Raw genomic sequence first — 21,982 nt, 5'->3', positions numbered from 1 at the left:
GAATTCGCAGAGATCCTACTCTCTCTGCATTCTGAATGCTGGAATAAAGGCATGGGTCACCATGCCTAACTGAAATGCTGTTTGTTTGTTTTTTTAATGACTTAAGTTTTTTTTGAGGAATCATTTGTGCTAGCTGGTGAGTACATCTTACTAGTTACTCTTTTTAAAAAAAAGGATTTTATTTGTAATTATGTGTGTATGTTTGGGGGAGGGGGGGCGGTTACATAGGAATGAAGTTCTTCAAGAGTCCAGAAGATAGCATCAGATCACTGGGATAAGAGTTACAGCCAGTTGTGAGCTGCCTGATGTGAGCTGAACTCTGGTCCTCTAAAAGAGCAGTTTGTGCTCTTAACCAGTGAGCCATTTCTCTAGCCTGAGTAATTTTTTTATAGCTTAATAAATTATAAAATGCAAGTAAACTATTTGAAAATACATGAAATAATCCTAAGTAATAAATGTGCAGAGAAACATTTAGATAATTCAGGAGGCAGTCAAATCACTCTTTCATAATCAGAAGAATGTCCAGCAGTATTAAAATATTTGCAGAATTCTCGCCAACGGTTGCACTTAGGCTAACAGAAAAGAGGTCTAGGGAACATACTGATGGCACAGTATATTGGACCAGATAGACCCATCCATGTTATATAGTGACCATGATCTTATGTTGGTGTTGTCAAGTCATTTTGATTAGCGCTTCAGGGAGACTGGTGGAATTGCTACACAAACCTGTCAGCCAGAGTTCAGTCCCCAGGAACCAAACAAAGGTACAAGGAGAGCCAACTTTGCCTTCTGAATTTTTGCGCTTGTGCCTTCTCTCTCTCTCTCTCTCTCTCTCTCTCTCTCTCTCTCTCTCTCTTCCTCCCGACCCCCCCAGCAAGAATAAAATAAACTTCTTGGGGCATTTTTCTAGTAAACGACTGGCTAGAAGTGCTTTCTCTCTGAAAATGCCATGTCTGGCGCAGTGGCTCTGCTGAAGTGCACTAGGAGACTGAATTGATGATGTCGTGGTTCTGATTCGGCTGCTCATTGCCTGGGCCAATAGGAAATCTTAAACTAGGATGTATGGTTATGATTAGAAAAATTTTAGTTGGCAATCAAGTAAGGGTCTTTAAAGTTATTGATATCTTAGATTATTTGAAATTTAAGAGCATATAAATAAACTATAACATAACAAAGAAAATCAACAAGAAATTAGAAGAGCTTTGCAGTTGAGACAGTCAGGTTCCTAATAACTCTGTAACACTGCTCTGTGATTTGTTAACGTGGTTTCCTACAAGATTTTTCATCCTAAGTTTTCTTTTGATTTCAGAGAATGGTTCTTTCTTTTGTCACATGAGGTGTTGAACCCAATGTATTGCCTGTTTGAATACGCAGGGAAGGATAACTACTGTCTGCAGATAAACCCAGCTTCCTACATCAATCCAGACCACCTGAAATATTTCCGTTTTATTGGCAGATTTATTGCCATGGTAAGTACAGGTGCAAAACTGTGCATTTACTCATTCAACAGTACTAAATTTTTGTGTATTATATATCATGTGACAGAATTTTTTTCTTTCTGTCTCACTCGCTCTTTTTTTTTTTTTTTTTTTTGGTTTTCGAGACAGCTTTTCTTTGTGTAGCTCTGACTGTCCTGGCACTCACTATGTAGGCCATGCTGGCCTCGAACCCACATCTGCCTGCCTCTGCTTCCTGAGTGCTAGGATTAAAGGCGTGCACCACGACCTCCCATCGTGACAAGAATTTTAATTTTTTTAATTTACTTTATGTGTCTTGCTGTTTTGCCTGCATGTATGTCTGTGCACCATGTGCATGCCTGGTGCCTGTAGAGACTAGAAGGAAGCCTGAGAGCCTCTGGTACTTGAGTTACAGACAGTATAGTAAGCCACCATGTAGGTACTGGGAATCAAACCTGGTCCTCTGGAAGAGCAGCAAGTGCTCTTTCTGAGCCATCTGTCTGGCTGAAAAGGTTTTAGAGAAACGAGTTCTTCGTGTGTGTGTGTGTGTGTGTGTGTGTGTGTGTGTGTGTGTGTGTGTATGTGTGTGTATGCTTACTTGTTTGTTTTATTTTTTGAGGTAACTTGGTTTCCAATTCATGGAGATCAGCCTACCTTGGCCTTTGAGTGCTATTAAAGGCATGTGCCACCACGCCCAACCTCAACAGTTTTTCAAATGGAGAATTTATACAATGTTTTGATGTTTAATAACTTTTGAATTGTTATCTTAAATGCTATTGCTTCCTTTCTGTATAGGCTCTATTCCATGGGAAATTCATAGATACTGGGTTTTCTTTGCCATTCTATAAACGCATTTTGAACAAACCAGTTGGACTTAAGGACTTAGAATCTATTGATCCAGAATTTTACAATTCTCTCATCTGGGTTAAGTAAGTTTCTTTTTATACTATTAAAATATAGTCTGTGTGCTTTCATTGTGGTGCTAATAGACTGTTCTACATTATAGTCATGTAATTGTTTTATTAAATTTAGATGATATGGACTTAATCTTTCTCATGTTCAGTATGATTAATCTTACAAGGTCTTATGTAATATGATTATAATATTCCACTACTTCGAATTTGATGTCATATTACTTAAATTCAGAGTTGAATTAAATAAAAACTTTTGAATTATGATTGAGTTGTATATATAACAAATAGTGCCAATTTCATTTGTGCAGAGAAAACAATATTGAAGAATGTGGTTTGGAAATGTACTTCTCTGTTGATAAAGAAATTCTAGGTGAAATTAAGAGTCATGATTTGAAACCCAATGGAGGCAATATTCTTGTGACAGAAGAAAATAAGGAGGAATACATCAGGTAAGAGACAGTGTTCCTAAAAAGGGATAAGAGGGATAATGGAAGCGGGGTGGCAGGGTGGCTCAACAGGGAACAGTACTTGCTGTGTTTCCAGAGGACCCTGAGTTTGTTCACAGCATCCATATCAGGCTGCTCACAACTATCTGGAACTCCAGCTCCAGGGGACCAACACTTTCTGTCCTCTGCACACTCACACACATGGCATACACAACATACCCATAAATAAAAATAAATAAGTCTTCTGTTTTAGAAAATGAGACAGTGTGTGAGTTCGAGGCCAGCCTGGTCTATGAGAGCTAGTTCCAGGACAGGCTCCAAAGCCACAGAAAAACCCTGTCTCAAAAAACGAAAAATAAAAATAAAAAAAGTGAGACGGTGTTCCTTTAGCTTTTTTGTCTAATAATAGCTAAAACGTGGTATTTTAAAAATAATGTTTGCTTTTTATAAGAATCACTTTTTTGTAAACAGTTTTTCATTTCTAGGATTTTAAAAATAGAATGTCATGGTAAATCATTTATTTATTTATTTATTTATTTATTTGAGATAAGGTCTGTGTAGCCATGGGTAGCCTGGACCTTGTTATGCAGATCAGGCTGGTCTCAAACTCACAGAGATCCACCCACCTCTGCTTTCCTAGTGCTGGGATTAAAGACCAGGCATCACCACTCCCTGCCGGGGTCCAACCTCTGCTTGGGTTCAGGTCATGAGACAGGATAGGGACGTTGGTACAAGGAAAGCTTCTGAACACCAAGTAGATTGCACTCAAGTGGCCCCAAATAGCTCAGGCCGTATTTATTTGTACTCAAACAGAATTTTTCTTAGCAGGGTTACACAGAGAGCTTTATAATTGACTTCTGATTTTAACTTTAAAAAATACATCACAATTTAAGTAATACATCATGATCATTATGAAAGTCCCCGTTTTTCCCCTTTATGCTTCCCCATTACACCTTCCCACCCCCTGCATAGTCTTATTCTAGACATAGAGTTCAGCATTTTTGCAGGCCTAACTAAATATCGAGTCAGATACATCCTGCTCTTGCAACACTTAGTCAGCGACCACCACTTGTGGTTACAGAGTTAAAAATTAATACACATGGGCACAATGCTTTAAGGACAGCAATATTCATTCAAATCCAGACAGTTATTTCATGTCTGCAAGATATGCTTTTATAGAGTTCCCTTCTCTACAAGAGGGTCCCATGTCTCCATCTCTGTAAAAAGCAGACTTTGACAAGGCACTCTTTCCCTATCTTACTATACCACACTTCTTCCACCAATATAAGCTCCTGTGGTAAAGATGGGTCTGTCCATCCCATATTTATATTGCATTATTCTTCTCATCAGAATATGCTAGGTCATTTCATTGATTCTGTATGATTGGTTTGTAGAGAACTTACTCTCAACAGTTAACACTGTGTGAATTTCCTGAGGCTTTTCCCTATTCTGTGTATGTTTGCCCTACTCCCCTTTCCAGAACATGGTTAATGTTCCAAGTGTTGTTTTCTTATATGTGCCTAACTATCTCTATTGAGTCAGAGTAGCTCCCAAGATTAGGAGTTGTAGTTAGTAATTCCAGATAAGAAATTTGAGAAACATTAACCCCCTGTTGAATCTTAGAGGAAAATATTTGAAAAGGAACAGAGTTTCCAGGGAAAATTGCAGCTGTTGCATGTGTGACTGATAAGTAAAAGTAAAACCCCCCAGAGAATCACCAATATAATGAAAGAGAAAAAAGCCTGTAAGCTGCACGAATTTTACAAGTTTCTACACTGTCCTGTGAGAATCTGTTTCCACAGGTGCCTTCTTCTGTGGAAACCCATTGGACAGGTAGTCAGATGCTGATTCGAGACTAGGCTGCATGTCTCTAACAACTCCTGGCATGGATATCCTCTTTTACATAGTAGTTTGTTTGTTTGTTTTTCTTCTTTTGAGACAGGGTTTCTCTGTGTAGCCCTGGCTGCCCTGGAACTCACTCTCTAGACCATGCTGGCCTCAAACTCACAGAGATCCACCTGCCTCTGCTTCCCGAGTGCTGGGATCCAAGGAATGCGCCACCATTGCAGGCTTGCTTTTTGCTTTCTAAGAGATTTAATTTGTTCCAGGCATTGTAGCATACACCTGCTGTTCAGCACTTATTAGGCAGAGAAAAAAAGGTCAGAGTCATCTTTGGCTATAGAACAAATTCTAGGCAAGGCAGAACTATTTGAGAGTCTGCCTAAAACAAGCAAATCTCAGTGGGCCCTTGTGTGTGTGGAGGGGGGGCTCATAAGTGGTAACTGGAATAGATGAAAAGACAAAAGTGAGTCCTTAACATGCCAGTCGACCACCTTGACCCAATTGCTTTTATTCTCTTGTTTTTCTAACTTGATACTAGCTTGGTCAGAAAACAATCTTTAAAATGTCATTTTGTTTTGAAACTTTTAGTGTAAGCCAGTGTGTGGTCTGTCTTGTGCACATAATGTGTTCCTGTTGTTGGATTAGTTATTGTCAAGAACTCAGATACCTAAAATATACCCATTGGTTTGCTTGGTAATTTTTTTAAAGAAAATATTCTGAAACAAAATAAAATTTTATATATTAGCTTTTGAGAGATATAGATAAGAATTGGAATCTACAATTTTATGGTAAGGAAGAGATTAAAGAAAGTAATTCTCTTTCAAAAGTACTTTTTAGCATGGCATGGTGATGCATACCTGTTATCATAGCCATTGGGAAGCTTGAGGCCAGCCTGGGCTACATAGTGAGTTAGTTATAGGACAGCCTGAGCTACATTGTGAGACCCTCTTTCAAACAAAGGCGTTCATGCTACTCTAATTTTTATATGTATTTCAGGACTTTACAATAAAGTTTACATTTTTTAATTTTATGCAATATTTGAAAGTAAAATCTTAACTTCCTGATAAAATTTCTATTCTTATTTGCCAGGATGGTAGCTGAGTGGAGATTGTCTCGAGGTGTTGAAGAACAGACACAAGCTTTCTTTGAGGGCTTTAATGAAATTCTTCCCCAGCAATATTTACAATATTTTGATGCAAAAGAATTAGAGGTAATGAGTTTTTCTTTATTCCAACACACTAGTAAATGCCTTCAGGTATTTATTTTTGAATCAGTATTTATATTTTTTATGCAAGCAGATGTTTGAAACACCCTTAGTTTATACTGAAACAAAAAAAAAAAGAATACTGCTTTTAAAAAAAGGTATTGTTGGGCTGGAGAGATGGCTCAGTGGTTAAGAGCATTGCCTGCTCTTCCAAAGGTCCTGAGTTCAATTCCCAGCAACCACATGGTGGCTCACAACCACCTGTAAAGAGGTCTGGCGCCCTCTTCTGGCCTTCAGGCATACACACAGAATATTGTATACATAATAAATAAATAAATATTTAAAAAAAAAAAGGTATTGTTGTGGCTGGAGAGGTGGCTAAGCTTATGCAACTGCCTGCTCTTCCAGAGGACCCAGGTCTCATCTGAGGGTACCAGGCTCTCTAGCGGGTGCACAGACACGCATACAGACAAACATACATACACATAAAATAAGTCAATATTTTTTAAAACTCTTTTTAAAGTGTCTTGTTATTAAGGTTTTTTCTGCAATTCTGTAACCATTTCCCTCGATATGTGACCCCACACATGGGAGCTACCCTCCCGGAATCATGTGACTAGGACTCTGGGTATAGAGTCAGTCTGTCTTTAAGTCGGCATATTCCATGTTAGTCTTACTTACATGAAACAGTTATGGTTGCCTAAAGTAACAACTTGTTCTGTTCTTGTTTTATTGCTGTAGGTCCTTTTGTGTGGAATGCAAGAGATCGATTTGAATGACTGGCAGAGACATGCCATCTATCGCCACTACACAAGGACGAGCAAACAGATCATGTGGTTTTGGCAGGTTTGTTTCTAAATTTCTTTTTTTTTAACATTTATTTATTTTATGTATATGGTACTCTATCTGCAGTTACACCTGCATGCCAGAAGAGGGTATCAGATCCCATTATAGAAGCTGTGAGCCATTATGTGGTTGTTGGAACCTGAACTTCCAGGACCTCTGGAAGTGCTGCCAATGCTCTTAACCACTGAGTCTTCTCTCCAGCCCCTCTAAATTTATTTCTCTAGATAGGCACAACATGCATTTTATTCATTCGTTTATTTATTTATTTAGAATTTACCAAAATAAGTAACTCGAAAATGTGCAAGCCCTTTGTTCTGGCTGTGCATCACAGGAATATGTTATAAGAAATGAGTATGATTTTAACGGAGTCCTCTAAAGACCTTTGCCAGAGGATAAGCTAGTTTCACAGATAAGATTCATTCATTAGGGACTGGAGAGATAGTTCTCTGGTAAAGAGCCCTTGTGCTTATAGCAGCTCCTACGCCCACACAAAGACTCACAGTCATCTGCAGCCATGTTTGTGCTACACACACACGTGCAGCTTAGCCACTCCTGAACATAATTAAGTAGGAAAAAAATGTTTATGTTTGATATTAATACTTTTGGAATCTTATGAAACTATAAAGTATGGCTTTGATCATTGCTACTTCATTAAGAATTATGTAAATTTAGATGGCAGATTTAGCAGATCTGGTTAGGTTTTGAGAGATCTTATAGTGAGATCTCTCAAAAAAATGCCTGCTGTCGGGCAGGTAAAATGCTTACTACAGAAGCACAAGTACCTGAGTCTGGATATTCAGCACTCACATGGAAAAGAGCTGGGCCCAGAGACATGCTCCTAACCACAGTGCTGGGGAGCACAGATTGGAGGACCCTAGGGACTCAGTAGCCAGTCTAGCTGGTCAGTGAGCTCCAAGTTCAGTGAGAGATCATGACTCAAAAACAAAAACAAAACAGAAAAACAAGAAATCTGGAGAATGATACAGGAAAATTTCTAACATTGATCTCTGACCTAAACACATACTCAAACATGCATGCATACCTACACACAACATGTATATACCATCACCACCACCACCAAACTAAAAGAATTAGATTGAGGACCAGAGAGATGGTTAGCCCGTATGGGGTGCCTGCTGCCAACCCTGCTGACCTGAATTTGAATCCTGGGTTGCAGGAAATAACCAGTTTCTTCTGAAGTTGTCCTCTGCCCTCCATATGCACTGGGGCGCTCCTGCGCACACACTCAATGAATAAAATACAATTAAAGACTTAAAATAAAATGGGGCTGGAGCAAGGGCCAGGCAATTTAGAGTATTTGTTGCTCTTGCAAAGGACCCAGGTTTGATCTTCAGCATCCACATTGGTGCTCACAAACATCTGTGCTTCCAGTTCCAGGGAATGATGTTTTCTTCCCTTCTTGGTCACTTGCACACTTGTGGTACACATACATAAACTCAGGCACAAACACACAGAAAATATGTTCCTTTTTTCTTCTTTTTATGTAAAGGGAACTGACAAGATGGCTTAGTGGGCCAGGACACTTGCCAGCAAGGGTGATGACCTAAATTTGATCCCCAGGACCCAGCTGGTAGAATGAGAGAACAGACTCGTGGGATTTGTTCTCTGACTCTCACATGCACTCAGTATCACCCCCTCTGCACAGAGTCACACAAAAAAGAGTCATTTCAACAATAGGGCTGGAGAGATGGCTCAGCGGTTAAGAGCACTGACTGCTCTTCCAGAGGTCCTGAGTTCAATTCCCAGCAACCACATGGTGACTCACAACCATCTGTAATGAGATCTGGTGCCCTCTTCTGGCCTACAGACAGGATACTGTATAAATAAATAAATAGATAAATAAATAGGATAGATAGATAGATATCTAGATAGATATCTAGATAGATAGATAGATAGATAGATAGATAGATAGATAGATAGATAGGAGAGATGACTCAGCATTTAAGAACACTTGGCTGCTGTTCTGGAGAACCCATTGGTTCCTAGTATCCATATTAGTGACTCAGAAGTTCCAGGGTATCCAGTGCCTCTGACCTCCACAAGCACCTCTACTCGCTAGTGCATACCTACATGTAGACACACTCACCTATACATAAAACAAATGACTGATGCTCAAGAATCTTTAATTCTTAAGGAAATACAAAATAAAATCCCACTTGATAGGACTTTGTGCACATTAGGAAATAGGAGAGGCATAATCTTTGGTGAACGTTTGGAAAACTTGAAATCCTCATTCATTTGTGATAAGAATGTAATGAACTAAAATGGCAAATAGTGCTGCAGCTCACCAAAAAGGTAAATATAGCCAGGCAGGGTAGCCTTATCTCTGTAATATCACTTGGGAGGAGGAGGATCAGAAGTTAAAGGCAAGCCTCAGCTTCATGAGACCTTGACTTAAAAACACCTTTAATCCCAGCTCTCAGGAGGCAGAGGCAGGTGGATTTCTGCAGTCAAGGCCAGCCTGGTTTAGAGTGAGTTCCAGGACAGCCATGGCTACATGGAAATCTTGTCTTGAACTTCCCTCCTCCGCCAATTAAAACAAAAACACCAAAAACCAAAACAAGACCAGTTTAAATAAATATATAGTTATCATACATAACTTACCAGTTTCACTTCAAAAGAATTAAATCCAGAGACCCAAGCAGATAATAGTGATTTATGCCGCTATTTATAACAGTGCTGTTCCAGCTTACCCAGAGGCAAAATGAACCTATCTGCATATTAATATGAAAATGAGTCTATCTGCATATTAATGGATGAACAGAGTAGTTTGAACATATAATGGAAATAATTTAGCCCTAAAAATGATTGAAACTTTTGATGCACATTACAATGTTGAGGCTTTAAAGCAGTATGAATTTGAGCTGGGCATGGTATGTAATCACAGGTTTTAGCCCAGTGGCTCTCAACCTTCCCAATGCTGCGACCCTTTAATACAGTTCCTTATCTTCTTGTGGTGACCCCATAAAATTATTTTCATTACTACTTCATAACTGTAATTTTGCTACTGTTATGAATCATAATGTAAATATATTTTTTGGAGATAAAGGTTTGCCAAAGCGATTGTGGCTCACAGGGTGAGAACCACTGTCTTAGAGGCTAGGCAAAAGGATTGAGTTCAAGAGAAACTGAGGTTACTTAACAGCCTGTCTCAGAAGCAGAAAAAACATGAATTTTGTGCTGGAAATAATAGCTTACTTAGCAGGCTCCAGGCCCCAAATTCATTCATAAACACTGAGGCTCGGGGAGATGTTCAAGAAATAATCAGGGGCTGGGAACATAGCTCAGATGTAGAGCACTTGCCCAGTGCACACAGGCCCTGGTCAGTTCCCTGCACATGGCTTGATGGCACATACCTGTAACCTCAGTCCTCAGGGAGCTGGAGGAATACTGCAAATTCAAGACCATCCTGGTCTACAAAGTGAGTTCCAGTACAGCCAGTGCTACACAGAGAAACCCTGTCTCTGAAAACAAAAGTTAAAAGGAAAGAAACACAGAGATGAAATGAAATAATGACAGGAAACCAGATTAGTGGCTCATGCCTATAATTCTAGCACTTAGGAGAGTCTAAAACGGTGATTTTGGAGTGTTAGGACATTCTCAGCTATATAACAAGTTTGAGGCCAGTCTGGATTACATAAAACCCCTCTTCAAAAAATAACTAACTAAATATTGACATTAGTAAATATGGTAACATATTTGTTACAAAAACATATTTCACTCAGCCAAAATATGCTTCAGGATATAAAGATCTGCTAGAAACCCTATATTTCTGGCTACATGTGACTTACAAATACCCTAAATATTGAGAAAAGGGTTATTGCATTTTATGAGCTTGATCTGATTTGTTCATGAAACCAAGAAATTTATTCATACTAGATATTTGTGTCCTATGTAACCACAGGAATGTGCTATAGGACAGACAGGACTAAGGGGAATGGGAAAGGCTGCTCTAGAGCAATAGAGCCAAGAGCATTCAGAGATCTATCCTGAGGTCCAGTCAAGGATGCTGCTGAGGCTCTGACAGGTCTAGTGTCGTTGACACCCAATTTCATTTAAGAGTTGAAATGATCATTTTCTGTCTTGTTCACTGCGCTGTATATAACGTGACTTGTATTTCTCCTTGAATGTGATGTTAACAGTTTGTTAAAGAAATTGATAACGAGAAGAGGATGAGACTTCTGCAGTTTGTTACTGGAACCTGCCGCCTGCCAGTGGGAGGATTTGCTGACCTCATGGGTGTGTATAAAGGGTTCTTTTCTGTCGAGAAGTCTGTTGACCTTCCTGCCCTTGGATGAATGTCTGTGCAGCTTATCAGAAACAACAGGTGTAGATGTTCTTAACTGTCCACTGATGACCTTCATTTTATGGACTGGGGATGACTTTTTAGTTCTTACCTCAGTAAGTTTTTTTTTTTTCTTTCTGTTTTTAAAGACACAGTCTCATGCATCCTAGACTGGCCTCAAATTCACTATGTAGCCAAGGAGAACCCTGAATTCCTGACCTCCTGCCTCCGTATGTATGTTTAATAAGAGCTGTGTTAGAAGATATATCTAAATAGACAAATACTTAATTGCTATTTGGGGCAACCTTTATCTATCTATCTATCTTTCTTTCTTTCTTTCTTTCTTTTTTGTTTTTTGTTTTTCGAGACAGGGTTTCTCTGTAGATTTGGAGCCTGTCCTGGAGCTAGCTCTTGTAGACCAGGCTGGCCTCGAACTCACAGAGATCCACCTGCCTCTGCCTCCCAAGTGCTGGGATTAAAGGCGTGCACCACCACCGCCCGGCTTTTTCTTTTAATTTTTTTTTATGTGCATTATAGGAGCCAGCTAGGGTTTCTGGATAAGGAATCCTTGAGGCCAAAGAAAAGTCAGAAGAAACAGGAGACAGGATAAAATCGGGAGGTTTGTCTGATTATGCCAAAGCAGCCAAACAGCCCTGAATTTATTTCAGAGCTTGCTTATGTACAAAAGCAGAACAAAGCACAAGACAGACGGTCGGTCAGTGTCTGACCACAAGACCATCCCTGTCCCTGAGTGAGCGGCCTCCTTTCCATCATGTGCTTGCTGCTCAGAAGCAGCCTTACTTTCTATCTTGATGTTCCTGAGGTTTATCTTCAGCAGTATACAGTCTACTAGATAGTGTTTTTTTCTCTCGGGCTAAATCAGAAATCTCTCACAGCCCTCAAGGTTATAAGAAAAGCAGAGCAGGCAAGCTTGAACTCAAAGGACTTAAGTCAGAAATTCCTCCAGATAAGTCACGTGGGTTCCCACAATCCCCCCCTCTTTTCATTATATTTTAAGGACCTTTCAGAGCTCCTCAGAAGACTGCATCTGCCGTGGGGGCTCCTTACTGCACTCTAATCTTAGCCGTCATGGGAAAATGGGTCCTAGAGATCCAGCTCCTATCTTAGGTTGAAAAGAGGCAAAGAAATCTCAAGGTCTTTGACTGCAAGTCTCTGGTGTCAATTTCTTAGGGAAGTGTTTGGAGTTTTACTCCGTGAAGTTTTGAGCCCACTTTTCACAGTGAGTTTATAATCAGCTTGAAAACTATAGGTAAGCAAATTATGCCCCAAAGAGCACTGCTAAGAGTGACCTAAATGCTGACCATGATGGAACAGTCTTTTTAGATTGTTTTATAATATTTTTAACTACTTTTGATGTATCAAAATTTATGTTAGCATTTTTGAATTTTAAAATCTCTTGATGTAATTTAGCCAAATCTAAAGATTCATTAGAATCATGCCAAATTCCCCCACAATGTGCTTTAATTCTTTTTAACCCGGTAACACTTTTATTATACACAAAAGATATAACACAAATTCATTCATAGTTAGCATGGCATTTTAACTGGACTCTGGAGCTTTGGAGCTTATCCCCTAAAGATTATACCATATCATAAAAGGCATTTAATTATTTACATTATGTCTTCTTGTGTCTTCAGTGTCAGAAACATTCTTAGATAATTGATTAACAAATCCAGCATTTTGAATAGACTGAGACAAAGCCACTGAAGCAACTACAGTAGTGGTCAGTATAACAGGAAGAGCAGAAATTCCTGTTTCAGCTAATACAATAGCATATTTTTGTCTACCTAAAGCTTTTTAAATTTTCATCAAGCCATGGATCATTTACTTCACAGGCAACATTACAAAAGAAGGTTATTTTAACATCAATACATGGATATGATCACCCACTTGAGAAATACAATTAGTCAAAAAACAATCAGGGCCTGAAACATTAAACACAATACCATTTATGGAGATTTTTATCTCTCCAACCAAAAGAACATAAGGTGTTTTGACACAAGCCAAAACAGTTCCTTTTAGGAGGCAAACGGGTTCTGAAGAACTAGATTGTCTTGCCATTTTCCCCATGGCAGCAGCAAGTTTTCAAGTATAAGTTTGTGGAAATTTTGTACTGGAATACCAAATTTCAGCTAGCAGTCCTTGATCCCAAGTTTATGCTGTAGACAAAGGATAAGAGTTGCTATAGTCTTCTTGATTTTTAGACCAGTCAAGAATGTACTACAATTTCCTTACACCACACAACTGCTCGGTTTTTGATATTTACGACCGCGCAACGGCTGATACTCTCAGGATATACTTACCACACCTCCAAGCACCCTTGGAATCTGCCGTGTCCCTATGAAGACACCCCTCCCCTAAAGGCCCCATGTTGGGCACCATCTGTAGGAGCCAGCTCCAAGGTCAGCTAGGGTTTCCGGATAGGGGATCCTCGAGGCCAAAGAAAAGTCAGAAGAAACAGGAGACAGGATAAAATTGGGAGGTTTGTCTGATTATGCTAAAGCAGCCAAACAGCCCTGAATTTATTTCAGAGCTTGCTTATATACTTATATAAAAGCAGAACAAAACACAAGACAGACGGTCGGTCAGTGTCTGACCACAAGACCATCCCTGTCCTTGAGTGAGTGGCCTCCTTTCCATCAGGTGCTTGCTGCTCAGAAGCAGCCTTACTTTCTATCTTGATGTTCCTTAGGTTTATCTTCAGCAGTATACAGTCTACTAGATAGAGTGTTCTTTTCTCTCGGGCTAAATCAGAAGTCTCTCACAGCCCTCAAGGTTATAAAAAAAAAAAAAAGTAGAGCAGGCAAGCTTGGACTCAAAGGACTTCTTTAAGTCAAAATTACTCCTGATAATAACAGAGTCACACGTGGGCTTCCACACTGCTTTGGTGTTTTGCCTCCATGTATATACATACACCTGTGGAGAATGTCAGATTTTGGAACTGTAGTTACAGATAGTTGTTAGCTGCCATGTGGTTGCTGTGGAATTGAACCCTGGTCCTTGGAAGAACAGCCAGCCACTTAACCACTGAACCATCTCTCTATCCCCACTTGTTCCTATTTTTAAGAACGTATTTGAGTTTAAGAAAGAAAATCCTCTAAGCACTGGAATATTTCCGGGTGGTAGTGGCACATGCCTTTAATCCCAACACTAGAGAGGCAGAGGCAGGCGGATCTCTGTGAATTCGAGGCCAGCCCGGTCTACAAGAGCTAGTTCCAGGACGGGCACCAAAACCACAGAGAAACCGTGTCTCAAAAATCAAAAAAAAGAAAAAAAAAAGCACTAGAATATCATAAAGCATATAGAAAAGATGAGAAAGAGCTGGATGTGTTGGCAAATGTCTGTAATCGTCGAACTTGGGAGGCGTAGGCAGAAGGCTCGGGAGTCAAGTCATCCTTAACTACCTTAACTACATAGTATGATTGAGTCCAACCTGAACTACATAAGACCCAGTTTCAAAACAAAAGAAGCCAAGGTGTGGTGGTACATGCCTTTCATGCCAGCACTTGGGACACAGAGTCAGGTGGATCTCTGTGAATTCAAGGCCAGCCTGGTCTACAGAGTGAATTCCAGGACAGCTTGGGCATTACACAGAGAAATTCTGTATTGAAAAACAAAATAAGAAAGAAAGAAAAAGAAATAAATGCAGTAGTATATTGTCTGGTAAACTATAAAAGATCAATTTGGGGAAAAATAAAATGGATTTTATTTAAAAGTGTAGTCCTGACTGAGTGGTGTTGGTACACACCTTTAATACCAGCACTCAGGAGGCCGAGGCAGGTGGATCTCTGAGTTCGAGGCCAGCCTGGTCTACAAGAGCTAGTTCCAGGATAGGCAACAAAGCTACAGAGAAATCCTGTCTCTAAAACCAAAAACAAAACAAAACAAAAAGTGTGGCCCTTGCTGAGCATACGTGACATCCTGGATTTTGTCCCTAGAAGGAATAAATAAATTAGCATCAAAACATCTTCTTAGGGATTGGAGTGCTCTTCCAGAGGACCTGGGTTTAATTCCCAGCCACCACATGGCCGCTCATAACCATCTGTAACTGCAGTTCAGTTGCTCTTAAGGAGTTTTCAGGCACCAGTGACACGTGGGGCACAGACATACACACAAAATAAAATAAATATAAAGTAAATGCATGCATACATCTATGCATACATCTTCTTGGGGCTAATCAGATGTCTCAGCAGATAAAGGTACCCATGCAAACCTGATCATTTTAGTTTAATCCCAGGAACCCACATAAAGGTAGAAAGAGAGATCCAACCACAGTTTTTTCCTGGCTTCCACATGTCCATGTGCATGCATGTAGTATACACACATACATATATTACTATACATATATTACTATGCATGCAGTATACACACATACATATATTACTATGCATATAAGTTCATTCATACAAACACACACCCCATACATGCTTTATTATTGTATTTTTGCACAAAATTCTACCACAGAGCCGGGCGGTGGTGGCGCACGCCTTTAATCCCAGCACTCGGGAGGCAGAGGCAGGCAGATCTCTGGGAGTTCGAGGCCAGCCTGGTCTACAAGAGCTAGTTCCGGGATAGGCACCAAAAGCTACAGAGAAACCCTGTCTCGAAAAACAAACAAACAAAAAAAAAACAAAAAAAAATTCTACCACAGGTCAAACTTCTAAGATTTAAATATTTAATTTTAGGTGCATTGGTGGGAGTGTGTCAGAAGAGTGACAGATGGTGAGCTGCCATGTGGGTGCTGGGAATTGAGCCTGGGTCCTCTGGAAGAACAACCAGTGCTCTTGATTACTGAGCCATCTCTCCAACCCTTTTAAAAAAGTTTTTTAAGTGGTAGCATACTTTATTATTTGAAATGTGGAAGGAGCTGGGCTGTGGTGGCGCACGCCTTTAATCCCAGCACTCGGGAGGCAGAGGCAGGCGGATCTTTGTGAGTTCGAGGCCAGCCTGGTCTACAAGAGAAACTGTCTCGAAAAACCAAAAAAAAGAAAGAAAGAAAAGAAATGTGGAAGGGACTGGGAGATTGCTCAGTGGTCAGAGGTACTGGTTTCTCTTTCAGAAGGCCTGGCTTCAATTCCCACCACCCATATGGCAGCTTACCACTGTCTGTAATTTTAGTTCCAGGAAACTGATACCCTCACAGACATAAATGCAGGCAAAACACCAGTGGACATAATAAAGAAATCATTAAAAAAAAAAATATATATATATATATATATATTTTTTTACCACTAGACTACCAGGGAAAAAATATTTTTTTTTTTTAAAGTGACTAAAAATAGGAATGTAGGGTTGCTGGAGAGATGGCTCCATGGTTAAGAGCCATTGATTGCAGAATTCATTGTTGAAGAATCCAAAAGAACTGACAGTCTCTTTTTCTGGATTTAGCCATTAAGAATAGAGGAACTCTTGGTGCGTGGCTGTCCCGTATGCTTAGAACATTTAGTGTCCTGACAGTTCACAAGGCCCGCAGCACCCACTACCAGCCATTTAGACTGCCTCCTAAGGAGCAGAAGGGCCCTTTTAATAAAGCGGCGCTTGGTGCTGCTGAACACCACAGCTTCTCTAACAGGGGGGAGGAGGCCGGCAGCATGGAGGGTGAGTGTGTTTAAAGGTTGATTGGATAGGACCTGTGAGCACAGGCCTTGCTATTATAGTGAGTTCTCTGGATGCTTACATTTGAAAAGTTTTGACAATAGATATTTATGTGTTTTTTTGTGGACGATTACTAATCATGACATGCTATTTTAGCTAAGGATTAATAAAGCTGCAGATTTTCTTCTTGGCATACATGAACAAAATGATTCTCAAATATCACTACTTGTTGGAAGCACCTGGGAGCTTGTTAAAATGTGTATCTAAGCTCCTGCCCCTAAAGTTGTTGATGCAGTCAGTAGGTTTGGGACAGGCCTGTATGTCTGTGATTCTGAATGGCAATGCTGCTGCTAAACTGTGATGCATAATTTTGTTTTATTTATTTCTTCTTCTTTTTTTAATATATTTTGAGACAGGGTTTCTCTGTGGCTTTCGAGCCTGTCCTGGTGCTATTTCTTATAGACCAGGCTGGCCTTGAACTCACAGAGATCTGCCTGCCCCTGCCTCCCAAGTGCTGGGATTAAAGGTCTGCGCCACCATCGCCCAGTTGGGATGCATAATTTAAGGGCTTTATAATTAACAATTTTTTTCCTGTGCTTTAGGGAGTAATGGACCACAGAAGTTCTGCATCGAGAAAGTTGGGAAAGAAAATTGGTTACCCAGAAGCCATACTTGGTAAGCATAATCAGAAATACAGAAAATAAACTTATATCCATTTAACTTCTGGCTACTTATTAGAAAGGAAATAATTTCCCCATCTCTTAACAGTTTTACAGAGGCAGAGTTTATGTCTCACAAAATAAATTCTCTTACCTCCTTTTAAAAGATTTTTTTCATTTTTATTTGTGTATGTGACTTCCTGAGTACATGTACACTATGTGTAAGTTACAGGTGTTGTGAGCCACCTGATGGAGGTACTGGGAATTGAACCCCCAGGTTCTCTGGAAGAGCAATATGAGCTCTTAATAGTGCCCCACCCCCTTTTACTGAGAAAAGATCTCATAGCCAAAGCTGCCCTTGAACACCTCATCTTCCTGCCTCTGCTTCCCAAGTGCTGGGATTACAAATGTACCAGGCAAATTAATCCATTTTGATCCATGATACTTAGTAGTTTTACAGAGCAATGCAGCCAGCCCCGAAGTTGTTGTAGAGCCTTGCCCTCCAGTCAAGAGGATCCCATTTGTGCTCATTTGCCATGTGTGCCTTTTCCTCCCTCTTCAAGTTTTAACACGGGAAGTTTGAAATTAGAATCCTTACTTAGTATATAGTGAACAGAATTCCTGCTCTTTTGGGTTTTTCTTTTTCAGTCCTGGGAGTTGAACCCAGCCAGGGCCTGTCACCTCCCAGGCAGCCCTCTATATCGGAGCTGTATGCCCAGACCTTGTTTTCTGGTTTAAAATGCAGTTTAACCTCATTTCCCAAAATGGACCAACCTTAACTTCAAATATAGTTTATGTTGGAATTTAATCTACTGTCAATCACATTTGGATTTGAACCATTTTGTAGGGGTGTGTAGGGGCGTGTGTAGCTGTTAAGTGGAATCGCGTGGTTATGTAGGCATCCCTGTTACCCGCTTGTTATATGTGTTACTAAACACACACTTCCACCCTCCAGCTCCAGTGACCAACATTCTTATGTTCTCAGTATGGAATCACATCCTTTCTGACTGGTTTATTTTAATAGCTTCAAATGATAGGTTACAGTACACATCACATTTTTTCCCTTTTATTTAACCAACTATTTGTTCTGTGTGTCCTTAGGGAATAAACCCAGCACCTTAAATTTTGTTAGGCTAATATTTTGTTGAGCCATATCCCCAGCCTCGCAATTATTTTTTTTGGATTGACACAAAATAATTGTACATATTTTTATGTGCGTTGGTTTTTGAGACAAGGTCTCATGAAGCCTAGGCCTACTTTGAATTCCTGGTCATCCTGCCTGTAATGCTCAAATCCTGGAATTATAGGCATTGAGTATCATGCCTAACTATTTATGGACCTGGAGAGATGGTCCAGTGGTCAAGAACATTTGCTGAGTGTCAGCTGAGCACTAGCACTGTGCTGTGTGCTTGGTTCAAACTCTACCACAGGGTGGTGTTGCTATCCCAGTTTACCAGAGAAGGCACCATAGTGAATCTTGGAAAGGTGAAGAGCCGTTGGTCAAAGGCTGTGGTTCAAGCCCACGTTGTTAGAACTTTAACATGTTGCTGCCGGGCACTGCCCACTTCTGTCTTTTTATTCTTCCCTTTCTCAAGCCAGCAATTCTTACTTTCAGTTTTAACCGTCTGGACCTCCCACCCTACAAGAGCTATGAGCAACTGAAGGAAAAGCTGTTGTTTGCCATTGAAGAAACAGAAGGATTTGGACAAGAGTAACTGTTGATACCTTAGGCCACCAGAGGACAGGGACTCATCTGCAGTACCTGTCCCTTCCTTCTCTGCCTGTTGCACATCTTATTGTAAACTTGGACTGTGACTAGAGAGTTATCTGAGTGTAAGTAGATTAATGTTGTTGGGATTTACCTTCCAGTGATTCTGGATTTCTCCTCAGCGTTTCCAGAAAGCAGATCTACAGACAGTAGTCAGAAACTTACTTAACAAGAGATTTAACACAGCAACGAAATCTCCCTTGTCTTATTCCACTAGATTGTTCCCTTAACAACAGTTTTCTGTGTGTCAGTATCACTTGGGAGTCGGTCTCTTGATGACTATTGTAACGATTCTGCAGACACACAAGGATGTCTCCAAAACTGCAATACACAAGTCTTCCTGGTAAAGCCTCTAGCTAGGAGGTGCTTGACAACAGTGCAAGCTCAGCCGCTTGTGCTCTCCCCTCATTTCAGCCTGGCCTGACTGTTGTGTTCATTCCTGGAGCATGAACCTGTGCGTCCTTCTGATGTTATTCCTGGAAGTGACTCAGGATCTTACCCTTTCTACAAAGTAGTTTTGTCTATTTGAATTCAGGGAAAACTTGGTCCCCGCTGACATAGCTTCATACCTCTCTCCATTCAGTTTATAATTATTTGATTGCCTTTCAGATACTAAATTTTACAAACAGTATCAGCATCATGGTTCCTTCACTTTTTTTTTTTGTTTGTTTGTTTGGTTTTTTTTTGTTTTTCGAGACAGGGTTTCTCTGTGGTTTTGGAGCCTGTCCTGGAACTAGCTCTGTAGACCAGGCTGGTCTGGAACTCATAGAGATCCTCCTGCCTCTGCCTCCCGAGTGCTAGGATTAAAGGCGTGCGCCAGCACCGCCCGGCTGGTTCCTTCACGTTTTAACCTAGAATTAAAATTAATTTGAATTTATCTAAGATCATTTTTGTTTTTTTAAATCCTACACATAAATTGAAGTTTAGTGGTTTTATCATAATCCAACACCCTGGTTACTTTTCATTATCGCTAACGTATTCACGTTGCAGTCATTTCTAATCCAAATAGAGGTTAGTGGTGCAGTCTTTGAAATCAGGACAGTGTCCAGCAGCAAATTTGTGCTGTCTCCGCATGTCCCGCCTCCTCCACACACAGGAGCAGGTGCCTCCATCTTACATGGCCCTGCTCCGCAATATTTTCCTTACTCCTAAAAATTCTAGATTTTCCATTTTCTTCGTGACTCATTGGTTTTAGACTCCCCCTTTAGTAACTGATGAATGCACTTTTACTTTCTCTGTAGTTAATTTACTCTGGTTTAGCTTAGACTGTCAGGGTGACTGCTGCCACAGATATGACTTTATGGGCAGTGAGATGAAGCCTCAGCCAGTCGAGTCCCTATTGTAGCCAAATCCCAAGAACAGCCTTATAACTCTAACAGGGACTTACGACATGTGTCGGTGGCATAGCATGAACATGTAGCATGAAGCCAAGAATACACAGAGAGTGACAAACCCCTGTCCCATAGGAAAGAAAATATTTTTATGTCCCTAGCTGCTCTTCTTGTTCTCATCCTGGAACAACATTTTGAACATTCGCAGCTGGACTCTTTAACACTGCCATTGTCAGCAGAGACATGCGTGACTCAGCTAGAAACGGTCAGTGAAGGGAAAGCTCAGCTTCCTCCAGCCCTCTTTCTTACCCTGTACACCACAGGACATACATGACACCTCTAGAAGCTCTAGTTATTTCCAAAGTAGGATCTCTCTGCCTTTTTGTTGGTAGGGTTAAAAAATACATATGCTATTGCTTTGTCTTACAGAGCGAATGTCTGCCAACCACCCGTTCACTACATAGGCCTGGACTTTAATATATGGCTATAAATACTAAGCCTTCTACAAAGACCTCCCATTGGATCAAATTCTTGTACTAAAATGTAGTCATCTACCATATCCACTAGAGACTTATGAAATTAAGAGATAATGTAAGAAAATAGGCTTTGTTGATTCTGCATAATGCTTCATGATTCATTTAGGGACCTAGAGATATTATGTGAAAATGTATAAATATCACCCAAAAGGCTTTCTGCCCTATATTTTTAAAATACAGAAGTTATATTTGAAGTAGTCCTGGCCCTAGTTCTATAGGGCTTGGCTATTTAATATTTTTATGGAAGAACTGTTTAGTTCTGGAAAAGGTAAATGCTTGTATATATTTTTGCAGCCCTGGGGTCTCCCAAACTCCATTTCTTCCTTTAATTTAAATGGTCACATGTATATGTCTTCCCTGCTGTGTTAGGAAAATGGGGGCTGGATATCCCAAGAATCAGAGATTATATAAAATAATGCAACTAAGCAGCAGACATAAATATTTACCAAATGCTCTCACAGTTTGGTTCAGAGTGAGCATTTGGAAATAGGTTTATTGTGTTTAATTTGCGCTTTTCCTTAAATCTGGACTCAGTTGCTTTTAAGAACTTTTTTCTCTTTAAGCATTGTAAATGCTAATCAATCCTGTGAAGTTTTTTCTTACTGCATGTTACATTGAAATAAAAACAGAGTAAAATGAGCATTTGCCTTTTCTTCTGCTCTTTGGTGGGTTCCACAGCAGTTCAGAGGGAAGGGGCTTGGGGATTTGACCAGAGGAAGTGATTTATAGCTGAGGAGCAGTTGACAGCAGTGACCTGGGCGCAGAAACATTTAAATGTAGTTGTTATTTAAGTAGCTCTGCTCATCTGCCTACAAACTCTCACTCTAAATTACTCTACAGCCAAGCCCTCTGCCACTTTTTACTTACCTGGTGAAATTACCTGAAATGTTATTGTGGCGACTTGGGGACTTTTGCCTCTTTTGGGGTCTGAGTTTCTTTAAGGTTCACTACTTCGGTGTGGTAGCATTGGTATTTGCAGTCGCCACCCTCTTCTGTTTTTCTTTTGGACTTTGAAGTGTCTGTGTATACTTTTATCATGTCAGCCAGGGAGCGGCAT

The 21,982-nt window shown here is 40.2% G+C and overlaps 1 protein-coding gene across 2 annotated transcripts in view; it reads left to right on the top strand.

Annotated features, from left to right (window-relative positions):
• Positions 1–21,564, top strand: part of Itch (itchy E3 ubiquitin protein ligase) — a 90,701-nt gene extending 69,137 nt beyond the window's left edge. The window contains exons 18-26 of one of the 2 annotated variants that reach the window (XR_005976036.1): positions 1,310–1,469; positions 2,253–2,386; positions 2,680–2,820; positions 5,749–5,869; positions 6,605–6,709; positions 10,873–10,969; positions 17,234–17,306; positions 18,906–19,123; positions 20,819–21,564. Coding sequence is in view for 1 of the 2 variants with exons in the window: in XM_041670240.1 (XP_041526174.1) it covers positions 1,310–1,469; positions 2,253–2,386; positions 2,680–2,820; positions 5,749–5,869; positions 6,605–6,709; positions 10,873–10,969; positions 17,234–17,306; positions 18,906–19,005 (931 nt within the window). In the remaining variant the exon portion in view is untranslated. Of the gene's footprint in view, positions 1–1,309; positions 1,470–2,252; positions 2,387–2,679; positions 2,821–5,748; positions 5,870–6,604; positions 6,710–10,872; positions 10,970–17,233; positions 17,307–18,905 lie in introns of both variants that reach the window. The other variant, XM_041670240.1, reaches the window with a different exon arrangement.
• Positions 21,565–21,982: the final 418 nt, after the last annotated feature.

The sequence above is a fragment of the Microtus oregoni genome, unplaced genomic scaffold, assembly GCF_018167655.1.
Source record: "Microtus oregoni isolate MIOR12 unplaced genomic scaffold, Mior012 000020F_ref0000438, whole genome shotgun sequence".
NCBI classification, from domain to species: Eukaryota; Metazoa; Chordata; class Mammalia; order Rodentia; family Cricetidae; genus Microtus; species Microtus oregoni.
The sequence above is the reverse complement of the archived record's forward strand: the minus strand, read 5'-3'. Positions and strand labels throughout refer to the sequence as shown.